Genomic DNA, 26952 nt, shown 5'->3' with positions numbered 1-26952 from the left:
TATATATATATATATATATATATATATATATATATATATATATATAATTTTTTTTAAACAAAGATTCAAAGTGAAGTCCCTTATTTTAAAAAGTCTGGTATTAAATGTATTTCAGCCAAATGTGACTCCTCCTGTACGCCCTGTCTGACACCTGCATTACGTATTGATGCTGTCGAGACGCTGGAACACAAATTTAACCATCGCTAAAGTTAGCCTTCTGAGCTGGTGGTTCTTTCAGCTAAATGTACCTATGATCAAAGTGCTCATGGTCCTTTTGATGGGGTGGGGGTGGAACATCAAAACTTATATTCAGACATGAAGCTTCCAAAATACTTAACATTATTTGTTCAAGTATGAAGCATCACTCTCCAGCTCCAGCTTTTTGTCTATATTAGGGTCAGGGTGGTAACAACCAGTGATGTCAGTGTGATTTTGTCTACTTCTTACAGTCTGTAAGTGTTAATGGAGGCCTTTCAACTCTCTTGCAGTTGCTCTTATATTCACAAGCCATCTGCCAAAGTTTACAACGGGCTGACCACACTCTACCTTACCAGACAACCACCCTGCCTTCATGATTTAAGCTGCGATGCTAACATTTTAATTTGTAAAAGGGTTTGATCAATTAACCACAACTTGTTCCTGTTGTTAGGCCTGCCCTCTGTTGTGCTGGAGAGACAGAGAAGTTGTGTGTGTGTGTGTTTGAATTCACAATGGGTGTGTTTTATAGACCACAAATGATTGGATCACACTCATCTATTATTAAAGAGTGCTGCTCATTATAATCCTCCGCTCTCTCCTCTTACCCTGCCCTCCCCAGCACCTCACGGTTTGTTTGGAAGCTGGCTCCTGCTTACCTCACCTGTATGAGGGGGTGCAGTTTGTCATAGGATGGAAACATCTGTTTTAAACCCATCAGGTGTGACATACTGTAAATGTCCAGAAGGGGGCAGCATGTCTATATTTTTCAGTTTCTGTGAAATCCACCCAAAAATAAATTGTAGAATCTTTTGAGGAAGACCATCTTCTTGTATTTGACAGGGATACTGCCACTGACATTCTTAAAAAATAATTTGGTTGTATACTGTATGAGGAGGTAAGACAACAGACTTTCAGCACCAGAGATGGGATGAAACATTTATAATGCATTCACTGATGGCCTCAGTCTAGCAGGGGACAAGAAAAGCCCCAAACCTGTTGAAAGGAGCTCATAATTTTTCTCCCAGTCATCTTAAAGACACTGAGAATAGTGTTTTAGTTTGAAGTATAAATACATAAAATAAAATACTGGGAGTGAGCAGACAGACTGTATAACTAATCTGCATCAACATTCAGTCTCGTTCACCAAGAATAATACTGTTGAAAGAAAAATATTCAGGACTACTTTGTTTCATCTGCCTTCAAATCAAGATGTATATTGTTTTCACGGTCTTATGTAAAAGTTACATTTGAATAAAGAGTGTATTTTGGGGTTTAACAAGTTGTTTGAACAGAGTGAGCAAGAAATCTATCTACAGGTAAGTGGAAATAATCTAATAATCTAATATCTGCTCTGGCTGTCGCTCAAGACAGACGCGTCTCCTCTCCCTCCTCCCGTTCTCCCTTTCCCCCAGGATGTGGCAGCACCCATATTAAATGTAGCTTAAGTTTTAAAGATTAATCTGTTAATCACGTTCATATTTATAAATAATAAATGAACTGTTTTCACACAGGATGATCACTGAGGCTGCACAAAAGGCATTAAAAGCAGTCTAATAACACAGGATCCTTGTGTGCACCAGGGAAACAGCGGAGCTGGAAGTAATCATTTGATCCTTCTGAAAAACAAAAAATGAAGAGAACGTTTTGTAGGGGCTGATAAAGTGTTTGGTAACGTTGCTACAGTTCTTCATCCTGTCCTCTGCCTGCAGACTGTTCATCCTGGGTTCCTACGACCGAGAAACGAATGTTCACTGCACCCTGGAGTTGAGCAGCCATGAGTGGAAGGAGAAGACCCGCAGCTCCATCAAACGGGTTGGTACCTTTTCCCATCCCTAAAGTTTCATCATCTTCCTTTGTTTGCATAAGTGGACTGAAATGTGTAGAAAAAATGATAAATGGTAAATGAACTGTACTTATACAGCACATTTCTATCGTATCAAGACACTGAAAGCTCTTTACAACACAATCTGTGTCCTCATTTACCCGTTCATACATCACTCTACTAGATCTGTTAGGGGTGTAACGTACGCTAAAATCACATTTCGGTTCGGTTCAGTTTCAAGGAGGACTCGGTTCGGTTAATTTTTGGTACAAAAAAGGTCAAAATAAAGACTTACTAAATGTTTATCTTGAAAATATGCCAAGTAAACAATACGTTTGTATAAAAATATATAAAGCGACCCATTTGGATGATATTTTAAATAAACGGCACTCTTTACAATAAATAAACTATACTAACAATATCCAAAAAAGTTAAATCTGGTCCTCTGGACATTCAAATAAACAAAACAAAGCAAATCAACAAAAAAATGTAGAAACGTTTCGTCTCTCATCCGAGAGACTTCCTCAGTCTGAGGTGCTGTATTCAGCTCGGTCTCTTAAATAGCACCTTCTCAGGGTGGATCAACCAGTTTTGCTGCTGACAACCAAAACCAGCTGATCAGCTGAATGTCCAGAGGACCAGATTTAACTTTTTTGGATTTTTCTACCTGGATTATTGAGCATGCATCAGGATATACTAACAATAATAAAAAAAATAATAAATGCAATAAGAGTCAGAACCAGAACAATAAGCAGCAACAGACTGTTTACAATCTAAATAATCAAGTTTTAAGTTTTTTGGCCAAAAAGACCAACTTGTCCACATTTTCTGTCAAAAGTTGCAGTGAAAATATCTCCTGCGGTGGAGAAAACCGCTCACTAGCAACAGAGATAGCAGGAATAGAGAGTGGCTGTATTTGGCCTCATTGTCTTTCCACAAAAGAAGAAGGTCAGCTTCAAGGGAAGGCACCCTGAAGCTCTGTACTCACAGCCTCTTCTTGGACCTGCTCCAGAAGGGACTTGCTACTTCCCACCTGTCCCTGGAAAAGTTCAGAGTTCAGTCATCACAGACTTCTCAGCTGGAGGTGATCATTGGTGGATGATTCCTGAAGATGAAGAAGACTCTGCTGGTATCTCGGTGACATCCTCAGACTGCAAACAACACAAAGAAGTAAAAAAAAAATTTTTTTTTTTGTTAATAAGATTACAATTTTAAATTAAAAAAGTTAATTAGATCATAATAATTCTGTGAAACTGCTGTGAGACTCTCTTGCATATCTTCTGAACCATAATTATGGACTTGTTTTGATCAGTTGGTCCCTCAACTCAATTTAAAACATTTCTTCAAAGAGAAGACAGGCTTTAGGCGAGTTGATTTACACTGTTGGCACACACACAGCTGGATATCTCATCGACTGGAAGACTTGATGATGTGTCTATCTCTGCTGCCATCTGTGGATTTTAAGGATGCATGTTTAATTGGATTTACGATAACTGGTTCCTGCTTTTTGGATTCGTCTGGTTGATGGTTTGATCTACAATCAAGGAAGTCGTCTGCAGCAAATTTGGACCTGATCACGCTGCTTGTCTTTATGATGGCTTGGTTCGTGTCTCGTGTACCCGGACTCAAATGCTTTGGGCTGAATGGATCAGATCTTGGTGATTTTACTCAGTCATGTTCCATCGGTGTGGCCATGTAATTTGGACATTTCGGAACCGAGTGGACCGACACAGACTCAAGGTAGATGTCATTAAGTTCTGCCTGTCCCCAAAACAACTGTGTGTTTATCTGTGGGTTGTTTATAAGTTGGCTCCCGTGGCTGGCCTTGAAGGTCATCTTATCTAAAGTCGCCTGGAGAACATGTGATCTGACGCTCACCACCCCCTCCCTGAGGAATTTCCAACTGATAACCATATGGAACCAGCTGAATAAACTTTGTGTCATCATTTCAGGACTCTTGGATTCTCATAGAGGTTATTCTTGGCCATTCCTCGACATACCTCGAGAATGTTCATGGATCTCACCAGAGGACATTGACTGATTATTCATCAGAACTCTTACAGTGACCTCGAGAGCATCTATAAAAATTGCTGACTGCTCTCGACTCCTCTGTCTGCAAAATGTCTACGTCACTATGTGCTTGTTTGTGCGAGGTGTTTTTTTAATATTAGAGGGTTTTTTTCTCAGGCAGGAAAAAAAAAGTCTTATAAGAATTTTTTTCGCCTCCAACTCCTACATGTGTCCATTTTACCACTTTTTATTTGTCCAAACAGGTCTCACTTGTAAATGAGTCTTCGAGGCTCAATGTGATTTATCTGTTTAAATAAAGGTTGAATGAAAAATAATACAATAACAATACCTCTTCTTGAACGGTCATCATTTCTGTTATGAGGTGGTTGAACCTCTCGTTTATCATCATCATCATCATCAGGACAGCACTTTAATCTGGTCCAGGGCTCGTTAACAATATCAGTTTTAGTTTTTTCATAAAATGCTGCTACAACTTTTTGGCTGAAGTGTTGATGTGATGGGATGTTGTAGCGGGGCTCAAGAACTTTAAAGTCGGCGCATCAACAACAGAAACGTAGATCCAGAGCTTTTAAAAGCTCCTACAGCTTGTGTTGTTGCTCTGAACTAATCTGAATGACCTGATGAAGGTTGTTTAAATGCTGCTGTTATCGCTCTTTGAACCAAGCTGCTAGAAGAGACGTTCATGTTTGTATGATGTCGTTTCAAGTGCGTTAACAAGTTAGACGTGTTGCTGCTGCAGATCCAATCTCCGTGAAACAACGTCGACACACCGCTTTAGATTTGTTCACTTGTCTTTTAACAAGAAAGTCATAATGTTCCCAAACAGGAGACCACAACGAGATGCTAGGCTGCTAATGCTACGTGTGCTGCAAGACTATGCAACAATTAATAGCGCTGTGCTGAGACACGCTTAGGAACTTTAGTTCCACGGTGCATAATCTCTCGTTAATAAAATTTAATGAGTGAAAAAATAACCGAAACGGTTCAATACACCCACATGTACCGTTACACCCCTAATATATGTACAAAGATAAATCAGTGATTTATCACATTCATACACTGATGGGACACACATCCGAGGCAATGAGGGGTTCAGTGTCTTGCCCATGGACACTTCAGCATATGACTGCTGGTGGAGTCAAACCCCCAACTCTCCCATTGGAGGACGACTGCTCTAACCACTCAGCCACAGCCGCCCCTCATGATAGAAATAATTAAAAATACATTATACAGTTATTTTCAAATGGGTACATTTTAAACCGTGCATTGGATTTTTTTCATGCAAAGCCTCTAATAATGTTTTTTTTGTTTGTTTGTTTGTGGCAAAAATGAGATCAACATAAAACTTTGACACCATTTTTTTTTAAATCAGATGCATCACCTTCCCTCCCTAATAACTGCTTATATGTGTAGTGAACTCCCTTTGTAAGGATGTATAGAAGCAAGACCTTAATTAACTCTTAATTAGGTGGCTGCTCCCTTTGTCAGGTTGCCACAGTTTTAAACTGCTTGCAAAAACGGGAAAATTACGATAAAATAAGACACACATTTTTTTTCTAATATTTGCTACGTTAAAATACTGTATATATGGTTAAAAAGTAACATGTAATTTCAGTAGGAATTTTGTTAACAACACTTGAGTCAAGAAGCTGTAAAAAAATAATTTCTAACACTGAGATGAATCTAATCATTCACTACTCGACATGTGTTACAACTCAACAAAACTTGAATAAGTGGGTTTCTGTATCAAACGATAATTACAATTAAGTGCAGTGATTTGCTAATTATTTTAAGACATAAGATACTGTTTGTAAATACAGCGTTTGAACTTGATCATTCATTTGTTTGCTGTAAGGTTAATACATTTTTACTGAATGATTAATTATCTGCAGTATTTTTTATTCGAACCAGCAGAGGGCGCTGCTTCACCACTTTTTTCACACTAAACCATGTAGGCTCATCCTGTCTGAAAGTGTAAAATGTTAATCTGGAAATGAAACACCAGAAGTCAGACAAATCACATTACTTTTATTGTACGGTACTCAAACATTTTTTACATTTCATCATGATGTAATCTTTAAAGAAGAAGCACTAGAAGAAATAATGAGATGATCTGTATCCAAACATTTTCATATCTACCCTGTCTCGTTTAAGAATAATAAACGCTTCTAGTCACACGTGATAAAACATTTGGATGAGTTATTTTATTAAATATCAGTCGTCAACAAAAAAAAAAAATCAGATTTGAGAGAACACTGCATTCCAAATAGGACACAAAAACAATAGTTTTACACAGTTTTTAAAACTAAACATGGTAAAATGTATCCTAATACATGCTCATTGATCCAGGTAGAAAAATCTAGCAAAGTTAAGTCGGGTCCTCTGGGCGGATTCTTCTTGTTTCGTTCGTCTTTCATCCAAAACCAAAAGACTTCTTCAGTCTGACTGAAGAAGTCTTTTGGATGAAAGACGAAACATTTCAACAAGTACAATCCATCCAGAGGACCCGACTTAACTTTGTTAGATAATAAAATATAACGTGAAGTTTAGCTTCATATGGGAAACACCTTTACAAAAGAAGAGGCAATTTACTCATAACTATTTATTTATTTATTATTTATTGCTTGCGTTACCAAAAAAATACGTAAAGGCAAATTTGAAGCTCTTTATGAAAGCTCAGGATGTAGTTTTGAGCTTTGCTGTATTTTTGTAAAAATGTTACGATTTATCACATGACGAAACTTGTTTTAGGTAAAACAGATGTTTTCATCATAAAGAATGGAAAGCTGTACAATTAAAGTGGAGAAAAAAATGGTAGTTTTGAGAAAATAAGTTGATTTTATGAGGCTGTATTTATCAGTTTGTTCATACAGGTAGGCACACTTTAGATCAAAGTTATTTTTAGGTCCTTTTCTTTGATTTTTGTATCTAAAAAGGGCTCACGTGAGAATTAACTGTCACATGATTACTGGTCATGAGTAAAAGACGTGCTCACATGTTACTTCCTCAGAAATCTCCTTTGTTCCTGCCTCCACAAACATGTGACGAACACACGTTTCCTGTTCTTTAAATCAAGCAGGGTGTCCACTCGCACCTGATCATCATCCATTGATTGAAAACACCTGACTCTAATTTCACCTTCAAATTACCTGATAATCCTAGAGGTTCACATACTTTTACCATCACAAGTATGTAGTATTGGGTCATTTTCCTCAATAACTAAATGACCAAGTATAATATTTTGTCTCATTTGTTTAACTGGGTTCTCTTTATCTACATTTAGGACTTGTGTGAAAATCTGATGATGTTTTAGGTCATAGTTATGCAGAAATAAAGAAAATTGTAAAGGGTTCACAAACTTTCAAGCACCATTCTATATAAAGCTTTTCTCACACTCTGAATTGTAGCACCAACACAACCTGTCCCCAGCATTGCATATTGGACACCTTATCATAATGACACATTAATAAAAGCTCATTTTCATCTTCCTTGCACTGATGAGATTGTCCCTTTGTTGACATTTTGAGCGCCAAAGAAAATGTTCAGACCCCTGCAGCAAACCGTTTCTAATTGCTGCAATTTAGAGATATTACAGTTATCACATCAGGCCTGTTTGGAAGTGACTAATGACCATTTTAGAGTGAAATGTCAGGCCATTATTACTGGCTGTGGCTCCAGCAACGCTCAATGCCACTGTTCTCTACACACTTTTCAGTGGCATTTGCAACAGCGCAAAGATTATCTGGTAGAACAATAATAACCTTGTTCTGTTTCGTACATGAGGTTTAAATGATTGTAAGAAGCTGGATTCTTGTCCAGAAGAGGGCAGTAAAATATTACAACTGTCCAACTCGTCCCATTCAGTCTCTTTTATTTTTAAATGAGCATTTATAGCACAGGAGTGTAATAAAAATAGAGGTCACAAAAGTGCAGGACTTCAAGGACTTGGGGTCCACTGTCCAGGAAAATGGGGAATGTGGTAAAGAGGTGAAGAAGAGAGCCCAGGCATGATGGAGTGGATGGAGAAAAGTTTCAGGAGTGATTTGTGACAAAAAGGTGTCAGCAAAGGTCAAAGGAAAAGTTTAGAAGACAGTAATGAGACCAGCTATGTTGTATGATCTGGGGACAGAGACATGGACAAAAAGACAAGAGAAAGAACTGGAAGTGGCAGAAATGAAGATGTTGAGGTTCTCCTTAGGAGGGACATGGATGGATAAGATTAGAAATGAGATCTTCAGAGGTACAGCACAGGTTGAACAACTGGGAGATAAAGTATGAGAGACCAGACTGAGATCGTTTGGACATGTCCAGAGAAGGGACAGTGGTTTGGACATGTCCAGAGGAGTGACAGTGGTTTGGACATGTCCAGTGGAGGGACAGTGGGTATATTGGTAGAAGGATGTTAAAAATGCAGCTGCCAGGAAAAAGACAAAGAGGAGATATATGGATGCAGTTAGAAAGGACATGAAGGTAGTTGGAGTGAGGACAGGATGCAGAGGACAGAGTGAGATGGAGGAGGATGACTCGCTGTGGCGACCCTGAAGAGGGAAAAGCTGAAAGAAGAAGTTTAATAAAAAATAGAGTTTAGAATTACAAGTCACTCTGCAAATACAAATACAAATTGACATATTCAGAGTCAGAGTTTCTTTATTGTCATTCGCACCTCATGTGGTACATGTGGTGGAGTGAAATTATGTACACAGGGTCCCAGTTACATCCAACAATAAAATGTATAAGAAAAAACGGTAATAAGATCTAAGATATGAACTAAGAAAAACATCGACTAAATATACACTTAGCACTCAAAACATAAAAACATTACGACGAACATTAGCACAAACATGAACATGAGTCTGTGAGCAGATGAGCACGCATGAACACATCAACATTGAAACAGATCAGCAGCAACATGAAACAGATCAGCAGCAACATGAAACAGATCAGCAGCAACAAGGGGTTGAATGACTACATAATTTTAAAACTCGACATTAACATAATAAAACTCGAGTAGAACTCGAGTACTTGATGACGTCATAGGATCTAAAGATACAAAAATTTATTAATTAATTAAAACGCAAAAAAAAGTCATTATTTACAAAAAAAGACCAACAAAACATTGGGAGAGTATATTATGCTCCTACCATTTATCAAACTGTAAATAAGTCACAGGAAAACCAAAACCATTAGTTATTATTATGAAGCTGAAAAAGTGTAAGAAAGTGCAGCACGTCAAAAACGAAACTAAAAACAGTGGGGGGGTCGACCACCTGCACCACCGCCAGCTGTGGTGCACATTAAGTTTAGTTTTAGAGATTAATATGTTTATAGGTTTTTTTAATAGGTTTAGAGATTAATATTTTTTGCTTTTTGTTTGTGAAACAAGGTCAGAGGAAGCTGGTCCTGGTTTGGTAGATTGGACCCAGTGTTGCACCATATTCTGTGACCTGCAACAGTGCATGCAACACCTCCCCCTACGGTCACAATATACGGTGGTCACAGAATATGGTGTAACACCGGTTCGCAACGAGCTCCAAACAGTCAGGAAGTTGATTCATTTTCTGTTTCCTTACGGTAGTTGAACCAGAAGATTCATCTTTAGTGAAATATTTCCAGACTATTGATGCATTTCTACCTGTTTGTCAAGACTGGGCCTGCTCCGCTCAGTCCATCTGCTGGGAGGAATCCATTTTGTAACCTGCGCCCGGTGCGGATCACGTGACGCAATGACGTAACAGCAACGTAATGACATCACCACGAATACTCGATGTGAAATTTTAAAACTCGATAGATGTCCTAGGAATTGATGTGTAGATTACTCGAGTAATCTGTTAAAGCCCTAGCAGCAACATGTGATTTTTTTCACAGTAGCTATGTTTACATGCGCAACATTTTTTTGACCAGATTGAAATGTTTTCAGATTAAATAATTCAAATGTATTGTTTACATGGGCACAATCTGTTCATGACAAGCGTTTACATGCAGCGGGCTTTGTTCTGAACAGCAGTACTGACATGCGCAGAGTGGTAAATTCTCCTTAAAAAAAACACAGAAAAAGAATTTCTATTTCCGGTTTACTTCCGGGATGAAGGTAACAAACCTGAGGACCCAAAATGGACCCGCGACAGGTTTTAATGATGGTGGAGACGTTACTGCACTCCCTGACTGAGCTACAGGTGATACAGATCATTTTGAGCTCTTTCCAAGTTTCTAGTAGAAATGTTGTGTCGCTCACCGACGAGTTTTACTTCCCTGACATGCTAATATTATTAGCATTAGCCAGGCAGAAATGTCAAAGTCACATATGCGCAATCAGGTCAGTTTTTCACCATCAGATAAAAACGAACAGATCAAGCGTTTACATGCGCACCATTTGGGTTATGAATCAGCGTAAACCACCCGTTTCGTTCTGATCACAAATTATTTCGGATCACGCTGAATAAACAAAAAATAACCCGAACAGGGTGTTTACATGACGCGTTTTTGTTCTGAACGGCCGTTTGATCCGGTTACTTATGTCCAGGTAAACATAGCTACTGATAATTCTGGTTAGAGATTCATGAGTCTAACAGCCTCAGGGTAGAAGCTGTTCCTCAGTCTAGTGGTTCTACACTTAATGCTCCTCAATCTCCTTCCTGAGGGGAGTGGGGCAAAAAGTGTGTGTGCTGGGTGAGTGGGGTCCTTCATGATGCAGGTGGCCCTCTTCCTGCATCTGGAGGTGTAGATGTCTTTGATGGTGGGGATACTGACTCCAACAGATTTCTGTGCAGCCTTCACCACTCTCTGCAAAGCTTTTCTTTCTGCAGCTGTGCAGCCTCCATGCCACATGTTGATGCTGGAGCACAGGATGCTCTCCACTGCACACCTGTAGAAGGAGGTGAGGACTGAGCTTCCCAGACCAGCTCGCCTCAGCCGTCTGAGGAAGTAGAGTCTCTGATGAGCTTTTTTGATCAGGCTGGTGGTGTTGTTGCTCCAGCTCAGGTTGTCATTCATGTGTACACCCAAGTACTTGTAGCTGGAGACCACTTCCACCGCAGATCCTCTTGTGTTCAGGGGGGTGTAGGTGTTTTTGTTCCTTCTGAAGTCCACAATCATCTCCTTTGTCTTCTTCACATTGATGTAAAGGTTATTCTCTTTGCACCAGCTCTCCAGGTGTTCCACCTCTTGCCTGTATCTGGACTCATTGTTTGTGATGCATCCCACCACCGCTGTATCATCTGCAAACTTTACAATGTGACAGCCTGGATGGGTAGCTGCACAATCATACGTGAGCAGAGTAAACAGGAGGGGGCTCAACACACATCCCTGAGGAGAGCCAGTGCTGAGGGTTATGGTGGAGGAGGAGAGGTTGTGGATCCTCACTAACTGTGGTCTGTTTGTTAAAAAGTCTAGTACCCAGCTGCAAATGGAGGGGCTTAGTCCTAGTGTGGATAGTTTGTCCATCAGGGTTTGGGGGATCATGGTGTTGAAGGCGGATGTGAAGTCCACAAAGAGCATACGGACGTAAGAGTTTTTCTGCTCCAGGTGGTTGAGCGCAGTGTGGACCACAGAGGAGATGGCATCCTCTGTTGATCGGTTCTCACGGTATGCATACCGATGAGGGTCCTCGTTGATGTTGATGGTTGTTTTGATGTGAGTCATGACCAGTTTTTCGAAGCATTTAGCAACTATCGGGATGAGGGCCACTGGCCGATAGTCATTCAGACCAGTCACTGTAGAGCTTTTTGGGAATATTTCTGTAGTAAAGTTTGCCCAAAATTTTATATCAGGGTAATTCAATTAAAAAAGTTTTGGTTTTACAAAGTTTTGGAGTTTAGATTGAATCAAAAATGTAAAACAAATCAATTATTATTAGTTAAAGACGAGAAAGAAAAATCTAAACTACATTACTGAAAGCGAATACTTAAAATATATGTTACTGCCATTTGTCATGTTCTAGCTAAAGAGGAGATCCTCTAGATTTCTGAATGTTTTTGTCAAATTTAAGTTGCAACATTTTAGATCAGTTTTACAGGAATATTCTGGCCATTTTGAAGTAAGTTGGCCAAAGTTATGCACCATTAACATCTTACCTTTTGTAGATGGCTTCCTGAATGTCCTCAGTGTGGAGAAATGGAGTTTATGGCAGGAAGGACTGATGGACTAATGGCTAGTCTGAATACAGCTAGGAACAGAGTGGGTTGCTGCCATTAATGGCTACAAGCTCATGTAAGCACCATTTCATGGACTTTTACATTACTGTAATTTTAAAAATGTATTTACACAGAATTCTAGGATGTTTTAATGTTCAAATAGCGGCAGCAGCTAGCTGTAACACTTCTGGTGCAGTCATGGGTCAAATCTGGCAGAAGTTTCATTATTTGTTTACTTATTTATTTTAAAACAAATGTGTTTGACATGTAAAGTATTTATTTATAAATGAGCTGATCTCAACATTTTTTTAAAATATTCTATAATTCACTGATGACATATAATACAACATATATGATGGTATACAACCATAATTGCTGGGCTATAGAATGCACCTGGCTAAGCCGCGAATACTAAATTTAAAATAAAACATAATTTTGTACATAAATAAGATGCACTGCTTTTCAAGCCCTGGATATCAACCATTCATTATCAGAATCTGTTGCCCAGGTCCTGGCATTATGTGCAGCTCTTGTGTTAGTACAAGAATCATCCACCGGATGTCATTTCATAGACTACGGCTTGGTGATCATCATAAGTCTTCATGATGCTTCGCTGTCTGACTCATGGTTAAAACCATTCAACCTACAGAACGAACACAAGAACTATCTAAACATAATCAATGGATAGAACAGTGCCAAACACCTATGTAACCAAAATTATTTAAAAATTATATATACCTGTCACTTTTAACCACAATTCTTATCGTGGTCATGTGACCAGGAGTCGCATAGTACCGGCAAAATACGGTAAATATTCGTTAAATTAGTACCGTTGATTTTTATTGCTAAACACTTTTGGTAACAGCTGCTGTTTTTAAATGTTCTTTCTAAATAAATTTGATGTGATATCTGCTCAGCAGAGCCTGGAGGAGGAGGAGGAGGAGGAGGGGGGAGAGGGAGGAGGAAGGGGGGAGAGCCCCTCCCTCTGTTTGTCTCCTCTGCTCCTTTTCATGCATTCAGATGTGAGTTTAAATAAGATACTAGTATTTAAACACATATTTACCGACACAGAAATATGAATCACAGAAATAATTTTAAAACTTTTTTAAAACTATGTACCAGACTTGACTGCTTGAAAAATTAATTTTGACGACTTCTGCTCAGCAAAGCCACGTGACCCAGGAGGAGAGGAACATCTGGTAAATGTTTTTTCAGAAAATTTCCATTAGCACGGCTAAAAAAATTAAAAGTACTGGTAGCCGACCACAAGTCACTCATTGCTATGTTCTTCTTCCTTGTGTGCACTAAAGACTTCTTCGAGGCTCAGAAAAACTCATCACACCAACTTCATGTCGCTCTCGTCAGCTCTTCCCTTCTTTGATAGCCAGATCGATCACTTTAAACTTGAAAGAATTGTAAGAAATTCTCTGTGTGTTTTGTATTATCGCTGAACAAATGAACACAGTCTGTGCGTGAGGCTCAAAATACGGTAACGATCTGAAGAAATTAATGCACTTCTATCTTGAGGGATGGTCCTAGAGAGTACATCATTGGTCATTAAGTTTAGACTTCTGGTCACATGATGACAGAGTGGGGGTTAGTTATGGTAGAAAATTTGAAACCCTGTGCGAGAGGTTTGGTATATGGGATTGATTACCTGAGGCATTCACTCTGTGTGTAACAAAAACCCACCCCCAAGTGGGGTGGATGCTGGGCAGCTATATGAGTGCCCAGCTCTGTCAAAGGAAGATGTTAGTCAGTGGCAGGAAGCTGCCGAGAGATGGCAGGAAACCTGTCAAAATAAAATATAAAAATGTAAAACAATACAATTTATTAAAAAAAAAAAAGACACAAATTAGCCGTATAGTTTAAAATGTGAGAAAAAAGTAGCAGCTTGTACACCGGCAATTACGGTAGTTCTATAAACCCATCCATGTGCCACGGTGTGTCTGCTGAAGGTTTCTACGGGAGGAATCAGTAGTTTGACTTCAGTGGTATGTAGGAATGTGCAATACAGCATAAAATTCATATCACAATATGTATTGTGAAGAGTGGCGATAATGATATATATCGCCATATGTTTTTGATATAAAATTTGCAATAGGAATAAAAAAAGCATAAGGTGTCCTTTTGCCATCATATATTTTGAATTAAGAAAATTCCACTACTAGGTCTAGAGAGTTTTAAAATAATAAACAAATCAAGTATTAGGCTTCTTTCTTGTAGTGCAAAACAGTGCAAAATATATCAAATGTAGTTTTAGACATATGCTTTAAACAAAAGAATATGTTAACAGTTTCCAGTCTTCACTTTAGAAATGAACAGCAACAGAGCAGCATTTTACACTGAAACACTTCACCCTCCAACCCTCTAGTTGGCGACTCCTTCTGCTTTAATGGAGAGCTGACGCAAAATAAGTCAGTGGCTTTGACCAGAGGGTCTCGCTGTAAAATCACACAACACAGCGTTCTTTTCACAGATCAGAGAGCAGGTTTCTCTAAAGATGACCAACGCTTACTTTAACTTACGAAGGGGAAAAAAACCCTTTCAACGGAACACAGCGTTTTGCGCATGCGTCAGAATACGGCAACACTACGGCAAGCCGTTAGCTTGTAGCTTCGCTACTTAGCCCTCGAAGAAAAGACTTTAACACCACTCATGCACAGTTTTCAACAAAAAAAGTAATGATTAAACTGACAACTCTGATTTTACTACAGACACAGCATTACTGTGGTTAGCCGATAGAAGACAGATCTATATCGTAGGCTAAATTTCTATCATTTCTACCGTGAACCGTTTATATCGCGCATTCCTAGTGGTATGCTTACAAACAGTGTGGTTGCTAAACTTTCTAAAACTGTCATTCTATCTTATTTTAATAAATCACATCATGCTGCTGATTTATTTCTTGCTGCTGTGTTCATTCATACTCATCTGCTCACACAGACTCATGTTCGTGCTGCTGTTTGGTGTATTGTTTTTTTGTACTACTAGTGCTTAGTGTGTTTTTAGTTAACATTTTTCTTAGTTCATATCTTAGATCTTATTGCTTTTTTCTTTTACACACATTTTAATCTATTTGTTGGATGTAACTGGGATCCTGTGTACACGTGGTGGAACGACAAATAAAGAAACTTGAATCCTTGAATTAAAACGCAAAAGTGGGACAGTACAGCCCAAGTTAACGTACTTGTTTTTTAAAAAAAAAAAAGTTAAATCATGTCATCTGGGCAGATTCTTCTTCTAAGAAATGTTTCGTCTTTCATCTGAAAAACTTTGTCAGTCTGAGGCTTGCCAACAAAATCTGTCGTATAAATAGCACCTTATTGACGTGGTTCAAGCCAGCCTGCTGTGGAATTCACAGAAACTGGTTTTACACAGGCCAAAAAGAGACCATCAGTCTGAACAGTTGATCATCAGTACGTAACAATCAGTTGTTATGGGCCTGATGGCCACTTGCTACTCACTGAACCAGACTGGGTGTTTTTTCATTGTTTGTTTTACTTCTGCAGTGTTAGGTCGTTTTCACACCCGATAGTCCGGTAGACTCGGTTTGGTTGGGGACCAATATTCATAACATTTTGTTTACATTTGAGCTGGTGCGTTTGCATTCACACTGCACTGTGCAGTCGAGCCAACCTGTTCCCCCACTCGCCTGTGGGGGCGCTGCACCAAGAACTACTGAAAGAAACAACACAAAAACCTCTGAAGACACGTCTTCTTCTTCTTCTACTTCTTCTTCTGGAAATAAAAACAAAAATGGAGTGGCATCAAGTTTTAGCAGTTTTAGGAGTTATATTTTGTCATTTTTCAACAATGGACTCAGCATGAGGCAGCACGGTGGTGCAACTGGTAGAGCTGCTGCCTCTCAGCGAGCAGGTCCCTGGTTCAAATCCCGGTCCAGGGGCCTTTCTGGGTGGAGTTTGCATGTTCTCTCCGTGCATGCGTGGGTTTTCTCCGGGTACTCCGGTTTCCTCCTACAGACCAAAAACATGCATGTTAGGCTGATTGGTAACTCTAAATTGTCCCTAGGTGTGAATGAGAGAGTGAATGGTTGTTTGTCTCGTGTGTCTCTGTGGCCCTGTGATGGACTTGCGACCCGTCCAGGGTGTACCCCGCCCCTCGCACAGTGATTGCTGGACATGGGCACCGGCGACCCCCTTGACCCAAAATGGAATAAACGGGTAAAGATAATGGATGGATGGATGGACTCAGCATGAACAGAAGATGAGGCAGAAGACCATGGAGAATATTGTTTTTCACACAAGCAGCTGACGGCTCCATATAAGGTCAGAGAAATGATTTGTTTGTCCTGCGCTGTACTCCACTTCCTGCTTGTGGAGCGTGGCCCTGTCTGATTACATTCACACTGTACTCAAACCGTGCTGGAGTTCTCTTCTACCGGACCGAGACCTAGGTTTTAGCCCGGACCAGAGTTCGCCTTTTTGTTCCGTGACAGAGTTCGATGGTGCGTTCACACCTCCCTAAACGAACCGGACTTTCTAGGAAAACAAGCTAGAGTTCGATTAAAGCGGACTAAACAGGGCTAGTGTGAATGCACCCTTAAACTAAGTGCAGTGAGGATTGTTCAAAAACAACCTTAATTATTGTGTTGTTGAATGTTTAAAAATCAATTTCATCCATCCCTCCATTCATCCATGTATTCATTCATTCATTCATTCATTCATTCATTCATTCATTCATTCATTCATTCTTTCTTTTTCTTTCCTGGTCGCGGAGAGACAGGGCATACTCTGGACAGTCCATGGAGTAGTTATATTTATGTAAAATGTTTCTTTTTGTAAACCTTTACATGGTTTTAAGTTATTGACTTTCTGAAATGGTCATAGCTATACAAGTGGAACAGCTGGTTATGGCACATTTCAAACCCATTTACCAGGTTAATGCAGGGCCTCCCTCAGGACTCACAGAACCAAGGCGCTCCATGTTCAGGTAAAGGTCAAGATGAATATGTGAAGCCTTCTATCTCAGCACTCGACCGTTTTAGCCGTGAGCGTGGCGCTTTTCAAGTGGAGCCTCTTCAAAGCGCATGTATCCCTTTTTTGTTAAGATATGCATACAAATGCAGATTCACAGTGGCATTTGAGTCAGATTTATCAGGCCTCTCCAGTCTGCATGTGCCCAGCAGGACTCTGTAGTTAGGATTAAAGGCTATACCATCTGGATAAGGTCAGTTCACCATCTTTCTCTTCAATTTTCCCTTGATGATTTCCACATATTAGTTTCCATTCCTGGTCTCGTGAACACAAAGCTCATTTTATGTACAGAATAGCTTTTTTTAAAATAATTTAGATATATTGCCTCATTTTAACCAATGGAAATTTGTTTTTCACAGTATCATTTGTCTTTTTACTGGGCTTGAAGATATGATCAGTATTGTTTTCATGGCAGGTTTAGTTACTCTGTCTTCAAATCACTTAAAAAAAAAAGCATTTACTTATTTTTCCAGTAATTTTGGTCACAGTAGAAAGTCTCCACATCATTGGGTCAGATCTGGCTGGCAGGCCGTCGATTGAGGAAGTCCTCTGGATGGGGGACGAAATGTTTCTCACATAAAGGAACTGGTCCAGATGACATGATTTAACCTTTTTATTGTTGTCTACCTGGTGATTGAGCTTACAACCCTTCTCCACATCACTGCTACATATGTCAGACAAATGGCTCAATAAAGTGGCTCATGGCTTTACATGGACTTGGTGCTTGTTTATTGTTGTTTTGAGTTTTTATTTTAAGCCACCTTGGTGTTTTATGAACTGCATTTGATGGATTTGACCTTTAGGTTCTTCAGTCTCGGTTCATCTTTGTGATTTTCAGTGCTTCAGTAATTAATATTTGTTGTTTAAGTCTGTTGCTGCTGTTTGGTGGTATATCAACAAGACATTTCAAGACGTGCTGGGGTGCACCACATAATTTTATGTTTGGGAGGAGGGCTGTCTGTCCTTCCAGTTAGACTTTTTAATGGTACTCTTCAAACAAGGAGGAAGCAAACTGGGTAAAAAAACCAGGTTACTAATACTTTATATTAACTCAAGTAATCTGTACAACATGATCAGCAGCTTTTTTTTGGAGGTATGTGGCAATCTCACCTGCATGCCATGTAAAATGAACACAAGCAACATTAATATTGAAAACTGTCCACAAATATAGTTACTCTGAGTTACTTACCAAGGTTTTCAGGTGCAGCGGGCACTGATGACAAATGTTTCTATTGTCAAAGCACACGTGATTGACGAAGCTTACCAGACACCTTGTAATGAGCTCACTATTGTTTTACAAACACATGAATTATTTGACACCTTAAAATTGAGAACTCTTTAGTAAAAATAATTATTATAATAAACATCTAATGATTTTTATGTTTTCAGAGTCTTGTGTATAAAATGTTTCTGGTAATGATTAAAATCTGGATATGAAACATTTGGCTTGCTGACTGTACATTCCCAACATTTTTACTTGCTATTGAATCTGACAACATAGTGTCCTTGAATTGATATTAACGTTAATTTATTTTAAAAACCAAAAAGGAATGAGATATTTTAGGTTTTTTTTTTTCTCACTGTCTTAGTCCAGCTCTGAGTTAATTAAAAATGTTGCCTCTTCATATTTGTTATCTGCCAATTGGTTTGATTTTTGTAATTTAGAAACAAAACAAAATGAAGTGGGGCCTTTAGTGTCCATGTTCGTTTTCTCATTTAGTGCATTTGGATTTTGGTCTGTGAATTTGATGCTGTGTAAATGAAATACTTTAAATATATGTATTTTTAATGTTGATTTCATAGAAAAAAAATGAGTCTGTTTTACTTGGTTCATGGTGTGATGGGGTTGGGTACATGTTGACTGTGTGTGTATGGGGGGGTGGGGGGGGGCATGTTTGCACATCTGCCTTGTCGATTTCCATTGTTGGCCCTCAGTGTTGATGCCTGCTGACAGGTTGACTGAAGAGGCAAGGGAAAGGTGTGCGTGTGTGCACGTACATAGGAACTTGTCAGTGTGTTGTTGTGTAACAACACTCGTGCTCAGTGGTAGCTTTGTGTTGCAGGAGAGTGGATTGTGTAAACTTGTGACTACATGAGCCTGAATCGTGCGCTTGATGCTGTGAGCAGCTCACAGCCTGAAGCCATTCATGCAACAGAAGTTCAAACTAAGAACACGTTTCTTTAGGTCTAAGTCTAAACGTTGCCGTTTGAGCAGACTCAACAAGCTGAGCAAACATATATAAATAAAATCCACATTTTTTTCTTCAATTACAAGAAAATTCTGAAAAAAACTTTTTTTTTTTTTTCAGAACAAACCTGATCAAATAAATTAATATTGAGACTATTTTAATGTTTTGTAAAAAAATCTATCAACTAAAATCAGAAGATAAACTTCAGGAGGCTTAGCAGTGGAAAGCATGATACTTTATTTTTAATTTTTTTTTTTTATAACTAGTTGTTTTTAGCTAGTTCATTATAAACAACTATATCAATGTTTCATGCTCATCTTTAAAAGTATTTAGGTAATTAAAACATCTTTGTCTGACGGGGGAATAAATCCTTAAGAGATTGTTCAAACTTTGCAAAACTTTATTATGGAGAATTATTATTATTATTATTATTATTATTATTATTTTAATTAAAAATGTTCAGTTCAATTAAATGGACCAGCTCTTTCTAACAGATTTCAATCTTTCATACCAAAACTGTATATTTAAATAAAATAAATAAATTTAATAAATAAATCATTTCTTTAGTTTACAGTGGCAATTTAAATGGTGATGTCCAGAATGACAGATGAGGTCAGACCAGAGTGTTGATAGACTGTGTTGTCTGCAGAGGACATTGTGATCTGTGAGGATGGTTCTGGAGAGAACATTGGTAGTCGGTGGACTCCAGACAGAGCACATCTGAATGAGAGGGAGGCAGATGTGACAGTGGAGCTGCAAGAAGTAGTTCCCTCTTGTAAATGAGTCTTCGTGGCTCAGTGGGACTAACCTGTTTAAATAAAGGTTGATAAATTACAGCAGGATGAGTTTAAGTACTTGGGTCAACCATTGAAAGCAATGGACCGAACATGAGAGGTGAAGGAGAGTGCAGACAGCGTGGGGTGGATGGAGACGAGGGTCAGGAGTGATTCATGACAAAAGATAGCTGTAAGAGTGAAAGGGAAGGTTTACAAATTGGTTGTGAGACCTGCTGTGATGTAAAGCTGGGGGTGTAAGGTGGGAGGTGAAGATGTTAGGATTTCTTTTAGGTGAGTGACCAAAATTAATTTGATCTGAGTATATCACAGGGACAGCTCATGTTGAGCAACAATGTTTAGTCAGGTCATCTGGACGGTTTCTTTTGTTGCTGAGACATTTCATCCTTCATCCAAACAACTTCTTCAGTCTGAGGAGCCCATCAAACCAAACTGAATCCCACAAACAGCTCACTCCCAGAGTGGAAAAACCAGTTGGTTGCTGGTGATAAGATGGCCTCCAGGGCCCACCCTCTCCCCCATCAACTCCTCTAAGGCAGCCATGCTGAAGTGGTTCAAAACACCAAAGTTCATGCTCATTAATCCAGGTATAAATCCAAAAATGTTCACTCAGGTCATCTGGATGGTTTCTTTTGTTGCTGAGATTTTTCGTCCTTCATCCGAAGGACTTCTTCAGATTTGGTGGGCTCCTCAGACTGAAGTAGTCCTTGGGATGAAGTTATATTCGGTACCCAATAAATATAGAGGAAAAGAAAAACCACATAAGGTTTATGAAGGTAAGGAAGAAGAACAAACAGGGAGTTGTGTGACAGAGAAGGAAGCTGGGGTCGGCTGAAATAGAGATTATCTGCAGCGGAGACCCCTAAAGGGTGCAGGTGAAAGAGGAAGATAATTGATTTAGCTTAATTTTTAACTTCTGTCATGCTGAAACTGTATTCTTAAAATGTCTTATTTGAAAGCACATTGACTGTTTTAGTTAGAAAAGTTTAAGCAGACTATTATTTTTAAACAGCTTTTTTGTGATGGTTCATGAAAAAACAGAAAAAACCCAAGAGTTTGCGAGTTTCGACATGTTTTTACCATGTCTCAAGCAATCTGGAGCTCAAAGACCAATTTAGGACGTATTTTAATTGACTTTAACTTTTATTTCCAACACTGAAACATATTTAATAAAAAAATGCAATGTGAATGTTTTTGATAACAGCTGCTTAAGAAGTTGAAACGTGGCTGAAAAGGAATTGTTCCAAGTTGAATTTGAACAGCTGACATTTTCCAAAAGGAGGAAAATAAAAACTGAAAGTATAAAAACAGCACAAATGTGTAGAAAAACTTAGAGCTGAAATGTAGCAGAAATGAGCAGAACAAGCCGAGTTAGGCAGAGAGAGATTGAATGATGACAAAAAATCTGAAATGAGCTCATGAGTAGCTGAAAGGGCAGAAAGAAAAGCTGACATTAACAGAAAGAGGCTGAAAGGAGCATAAAAGGATTAAACTGGCAAAAACAACATGCTGACACTCCCTTCCCCCCAAAAATGATAAAACAAGATTAAATTAGCAAAAATTAGCTGAAAGGAGCAGAAAAATAACTGAAATAAGCACAAAGAAGCTGAAAAAGGCCGATCCGTCTGTCCGTCCATTATCTTTACCCACTTCTTCCCTTTCGAGCCGCAGGGGTAACTGGTGGCCACGTCCAGCTATCACTGAGTGAGAGTTTGAAATAAACTAAATATTTCAAAAAGTTAAATTTGCACAAATACCAAAGGTCATAGCAGGAATGTCCTGAATGAGCTGAACGTTTTAATATATAAATTCTTAAAACAGCACAATAATTGTGGAGCAAATTGCATGCCAAAAAACATGGACGAAAAAACAGATCTCAATAGTGTAAATGTTTTGTAAGTATTCACACAATTAATGTTATTATGGTACAATAATATTAAATGAAGAATGACAACATGCTTTAGTCAGTTGTTTCATGTAATCGCCCACCAGCCTACACAGTAAAGGTCAGAACACATTTGTTCTGAACGACACATCAGAACAACAGCTTTTAATATGTCTTTTTATAACCACCTCATACTGGCAGCGGCATCATTAAACAAATTACACATCAGCGCCACAGTTTGTCAGCTGTCGCCCTGAGCATGAATGGAAAGTGCCGCACACTTCAGCACGCAACTGACATCAGATTGTGGAAGGTGGACCTTAAATGCAAAGTTCCCTGCTACTTTGATCTTTTTCAGTCACAAGAAATATACATATTTAAATCTGCAACAATACTAACAGAAAAAAACAACAACCTTGCATGGTTATTGTGCTCCAATCACAATCAGCTGATTCGATTCCACAGAGCCTAAACTCACTAACTCAACTCAACTTGTATTGCACTTTTCAAATACAGACCTAACCCAAAGGGCTTAATAATGCCAGTAGACAAAAGTAGGCACAGCAGTATGAAAGTAAAAATATAAAATGTTAAACAATACATATTATAATGAAAGCAGTATGTATAAAAACAAAGAAAGAAAAACAAAGCACAATAATACATGTTAAAGCATATTAAAACAAGTAACATAGTTAGAATGTATGCAGAAAGTGCTAACTGAAAATAACATCCATTTCAATTCAGTTTATTTATATAGCGCCAAATCACAACAAAGTTGTCTCAGGGCGTTTTACAGAAACATTCACATAAAAGCCAATTAGTAAAGTTCTCTATCTAAGGAATCCAGCAGACAAGATGAATCTTGGCTTCATCACAGTCTCCCATCCTGAGCAAGCACAGTGGCAACAGTGGAAAGAAAAAACTCTTTTTTAAAAGGAAGAAACCTCCAGCAGAACCAGGCTCAGGACAAGCAGCCATCTGCTTTGAACGTCTGGTTGAGAGGACAGGAAGGAGAGACAAACACAGAATGTCAGGTCCAGATGTAGGTCCAGATGTTGGTCCAGGTGTACCTGAAAGACAAAAACACAGAAAAAATAATTACAAATACAAAACATGTTGAGCAGAGTAAGTAAAGACAGTAGCAGAGTGAAGAAATGTGGTCAGTTTGTCCTCCAGCAGTCTAAGCCTAAAGCGGCATAACTAAGGGACAGCCCAAGAAGCTCAAGCCAATCCTTATAGGATTTATAAAAAAAGAAAGTCTTAATCCCAGTTTTAAAACTGGATAATGTGTCAGCCTCACGGACACAAACTGGAAGTTGGTTCCACAAGACAGGAGCCTGATAACTGAAAGCTCTGCCTCCCTTTCTGGTTTTGTAAACTCTAGGAACCACAAGTAAACCTACAGCCTGAGAGTGAAGTGCTGTGTTAGGAAAACATGGAACAATAAGATCTGTAATATAAGATTGAGCTAGGTTGTTGAGAGCTTCGTAGGTTAGAAGTAAGATTTTGAATTCTATTCTGGATTTGACATTGTAATTGGAATTCAATCTGGCTTTGGAAACGTTTGTTTCATGACAGTTTTTTTTTTTTTCTTCAGAATGAAAACATTGCCAAAGATTGTAAATGTTTTATTTTGTTTTATCAAGGCTTCGTTGCTATACCTTGGTCAGCTGTTCATGGATTGCTGTTTGATCATAATTTGAAATTCTTTGAGTGCTCTGACCACAGCTGTTACCCAGACTTCAACATTAGCTGTGACACTGTTTCTCATCCTCTTTCATTTATTTCTTAGCCTGTCACAGTAGGGTTAATAATGTGTTTGCACACACAACCATAAACTCGTTTGTTTCGATATCTCCACTAGGACTCTCTATTACCACTGCATTCCCTGGCTTCTTTACAATAACCCTTGTAACACAGAGTAGTTTTTTGTTTGTTTGTTTGTTTTGTGGTTGCAATAGCTGTTTCCTCTTTTCATTCAATCATTCTTCTCAACCTATCCTAACACCAGTTTTCAAGAGTTATAGTGGAAATTGACTGATATGATAAAATATTTGTAACGGGATATTTCCCCCTCTGATGAAACTAAAGAAAACAGAATGCTGGTGAAGATTCTCAGTCATCCAGGACATGATGAATTCAAAAAGCGTTCAATACAAAAACAACTGAACTTGCACTGACAACTAAAGAAAACAGAAATTCTAATAAAATGCTAAAGTGATAATGAAAAGCTAGTAGGTGTCAGTAAAGTCAACATTAGTCACATACCAAAAAGAGAGGAACACTGACAGCATAACTCCAAGCAATGGTCTCTTTTTTTTTGACGTAACACATGCACCCCCACCCCACAAATAAACACAAGCAATTCCTCAGTCAAAATTCAATATAATAAGCAAATATTTGCAATTCTTTTTTAATCAGTGTTTTTATTGATTTTTCAGTTTTTGAACATGCAGTATTTCCCCTATTATTATACAAGTGGGGTGCCCCGCCCAGTTAACAGAACCGAGCTCCCAGTCTACCGAACCCCACGTGCCCCCCCCCCCCCCCCCACACACACACACACACACCTGTCGGCACTGGCGTTACGATAATCTAGCGGCTTGCAATACAGGTGCCGTAGCTAAAAAGCTAAAGGCAACCTCTTCCCTCATGCTGAACCCCCAAAAACTGTCTGTATAAACAGCGCACGGCTCAGATGCGTCTCTGTACCCCCCCACCCCCACCATATAACACAATAGGCTGCCAAGTGTCCCAAAATCTCTTGACACATGCCTTCAAATGGATATATATCACCTCTCTTATCCAATGTACATATGCTAGTGGGTGTGGGCCCTTCCAATTGTACACAATTAGCCTGCTGGCCATAAGAGAGCCAAAGGTAATCACATCCTTCTTGCATTTGCTGATGGACGTATCCACAGGGACCGCCCTGAACAGTGAGATGAGTGGTGATGGGTGTACAGTTTTGCCACATATTCCAGAGAAGGTGTAAAAAATCGATTGCCAAAAAGTCTGCATTTTGAGACTGGTCCAGAATGTATGCAAGAATGTAGCCGGAGTTTGTTTGCAATGATTGCATGCAGGGTCCAGGTCGACTTTGATCTTGGACAACTTGTCTTTGGACCAGTACAACCTGTGCACTGGCTTGGATTGAATTACAGCATGTCTCAGACAGATTGAAGATGAGTAAATGGTCTTTATAATCCTTCTCCAGATTGAGCCTGATATGGATTCCTCCAGGTTTGCTTCTCACCTCCAGTCTAAAGGAGTCCAAACTGGACTCATGGTATGAACTGAGCAGTGTATAGTAGGCCTGTCATGATAACAAATTTTGCTGGGTGATTAAAAATTGTCTCAGAAATTATTGCAAAAAACAAAAATATTGTTTGAAATTTGACAATAATTAGTAATTGTCAAATTTAAGAAAATTTTTTGTGTGTAGTACCTTTTTGACCACTGGATGGCAGTATAAGACTGTTTGAATGTAAGGATGGATAGTGAAGGAGCGAGCAGCGTGTCTCTTTAAGAAAAATAGGAGGGAGGCCCCTTGACGTGACATGGGCTATTTTGTTCCTATTTTTTGGCTCGCAAAATGGCGGACGCTCTGTGTGGTTTGAGCTCTTTAGTATAGCATTTATCACACAAAGCTTTTAATAAAAACCAGTGAACAAGTTATCAGCTTCTTTTTGCAGAGAAAACAACTTTTTAGACGAAGGTTAGGGCTGAGTACCGAACTTCATTTTTTTATAGTACTGACCAAACTGTTTCGGTCGGTGTATGGATCAAAATATGCCTCTTTTTTCTGTGTCAAGTTTCGGTGATTGGCTGTAACGTTACACGTTGTTTCAACCACATGTAAAGTTACAGTCTATGCCAGTGCTGCAACGCACGAAAAATCGACAATAACACAGACGTGGTTATGCCCACAGACGGGGTTCACATGGTTTCTAAGGCAAGGCTTATTATGCAGCGCCTGAACGTGCACAGAATGTAAGAGAGTAAAGTTGCTCCGTGTTTGACTGGAAGAAGTGCGGAGCGCAACCTCCTTCTCTCAGTATTTAAATCAGCCTGTGGGTGTTAAAGAACCTGAACGGCCCTATTCAAAATCTCCATGACTGAAGTGAAGGTACTGGTGCCCATTTTTTTGGTAAGGTACCCATCCCTAGAAGGCATGAGTTTAACTGAATTTTGGCACTTTGATAAGAAGGAAATTTTTTCCTGAGGTCAGCCTGTTAGCTTAGCTCGTAGCTTAGCTTCTCAGCTTAGCTGCTTTTAATGATCCAAAAACGCGATTTTGGACAGTTAAACGGATTTTAAAGAGAAAGGGAGAGGTCAGTGAAGAGCACCAGAGTTGAGCCTTTTGTCGTCCATCGCTTTCAGTAGAAAGAGAGAGTCGAAGAAATGATAAAGACAATAAATGAAAATGAGGTCGATAATTTTAATTTTTCATGCGATTAACTGACTTATTGTTTATCGCGACAGGCTATAAATCTTGCTGAGGGCCCCTTTCGTTTCAGACCTGTATTCCAAAATCTTAGCCACATAATGTTTAGAGGGGTACAAAGGAAAACGGTCAGTTAGATCTCTCAAAATGTTTCAGGTGCAGATATCTAAAAAACTGTGACTTGTGAATATTAAACTTCTGTACCAGTTTTTCAAAAGAGGCAAATCTACCATGAACATAGAGATCACACAGTGAATGCACTCTTCTCAAGACCCAGGTGTCAAAACTGTATCGGCTACTGAGGGAGTAAACAAATGACTATTTAACACAGGTGCCAAAAATAGTAACTCTATCTAGGCTTGTTGCGATAAACAACAAATCAATTAATCGCATGATGAATGAAAATTATCAACCTCATTTTCATTTATTTGCATTATGGTTTCTTCATGTCTCTCTCTTT

The 26952-nt window shown here is 39.0% G+C and overlaps 1 protein-coding gene across 1 annotated transcript in view; it reads left to right on the top strand.

The window, feature by feature from the left end:
• pdzd8 (PDZ domain containing 8) overlaps positions 1–26952 on the top strand; it is a 93022-nt gene that overhangs the window by 29152 nt on the left and 36918 nt on the right. Inside the window, exon 3 of the mRNA XM_037687993.1 lies at positions 1908–2010. Within this exon, the coding sequence (XP_037543921.1) occupies positions 1908–2010 (103 nt within the window). The remainder of the gene's footprint in view (positions 1–1907; positions 2011–26952) is intronic.

The sequence above is a fragment of the Nematolebias whitei genome, chromosome 1 (genome assembly GCF_014905685.2).
Source record: "Nematolebias whitei isolate Nwh7 chromosome 1, NemWhi1, whole genome shotgun sequence".
Lineage (NCBI taxonomy): Eukaryota > Metazoa > Chordata > Actinopteri > Cyprinodontiformes > Rivulidae > Nematolebias > Nematolebias whitei.
This window is presented reverse-complemented; position numbering and strand designations above follow the sequence as displayed.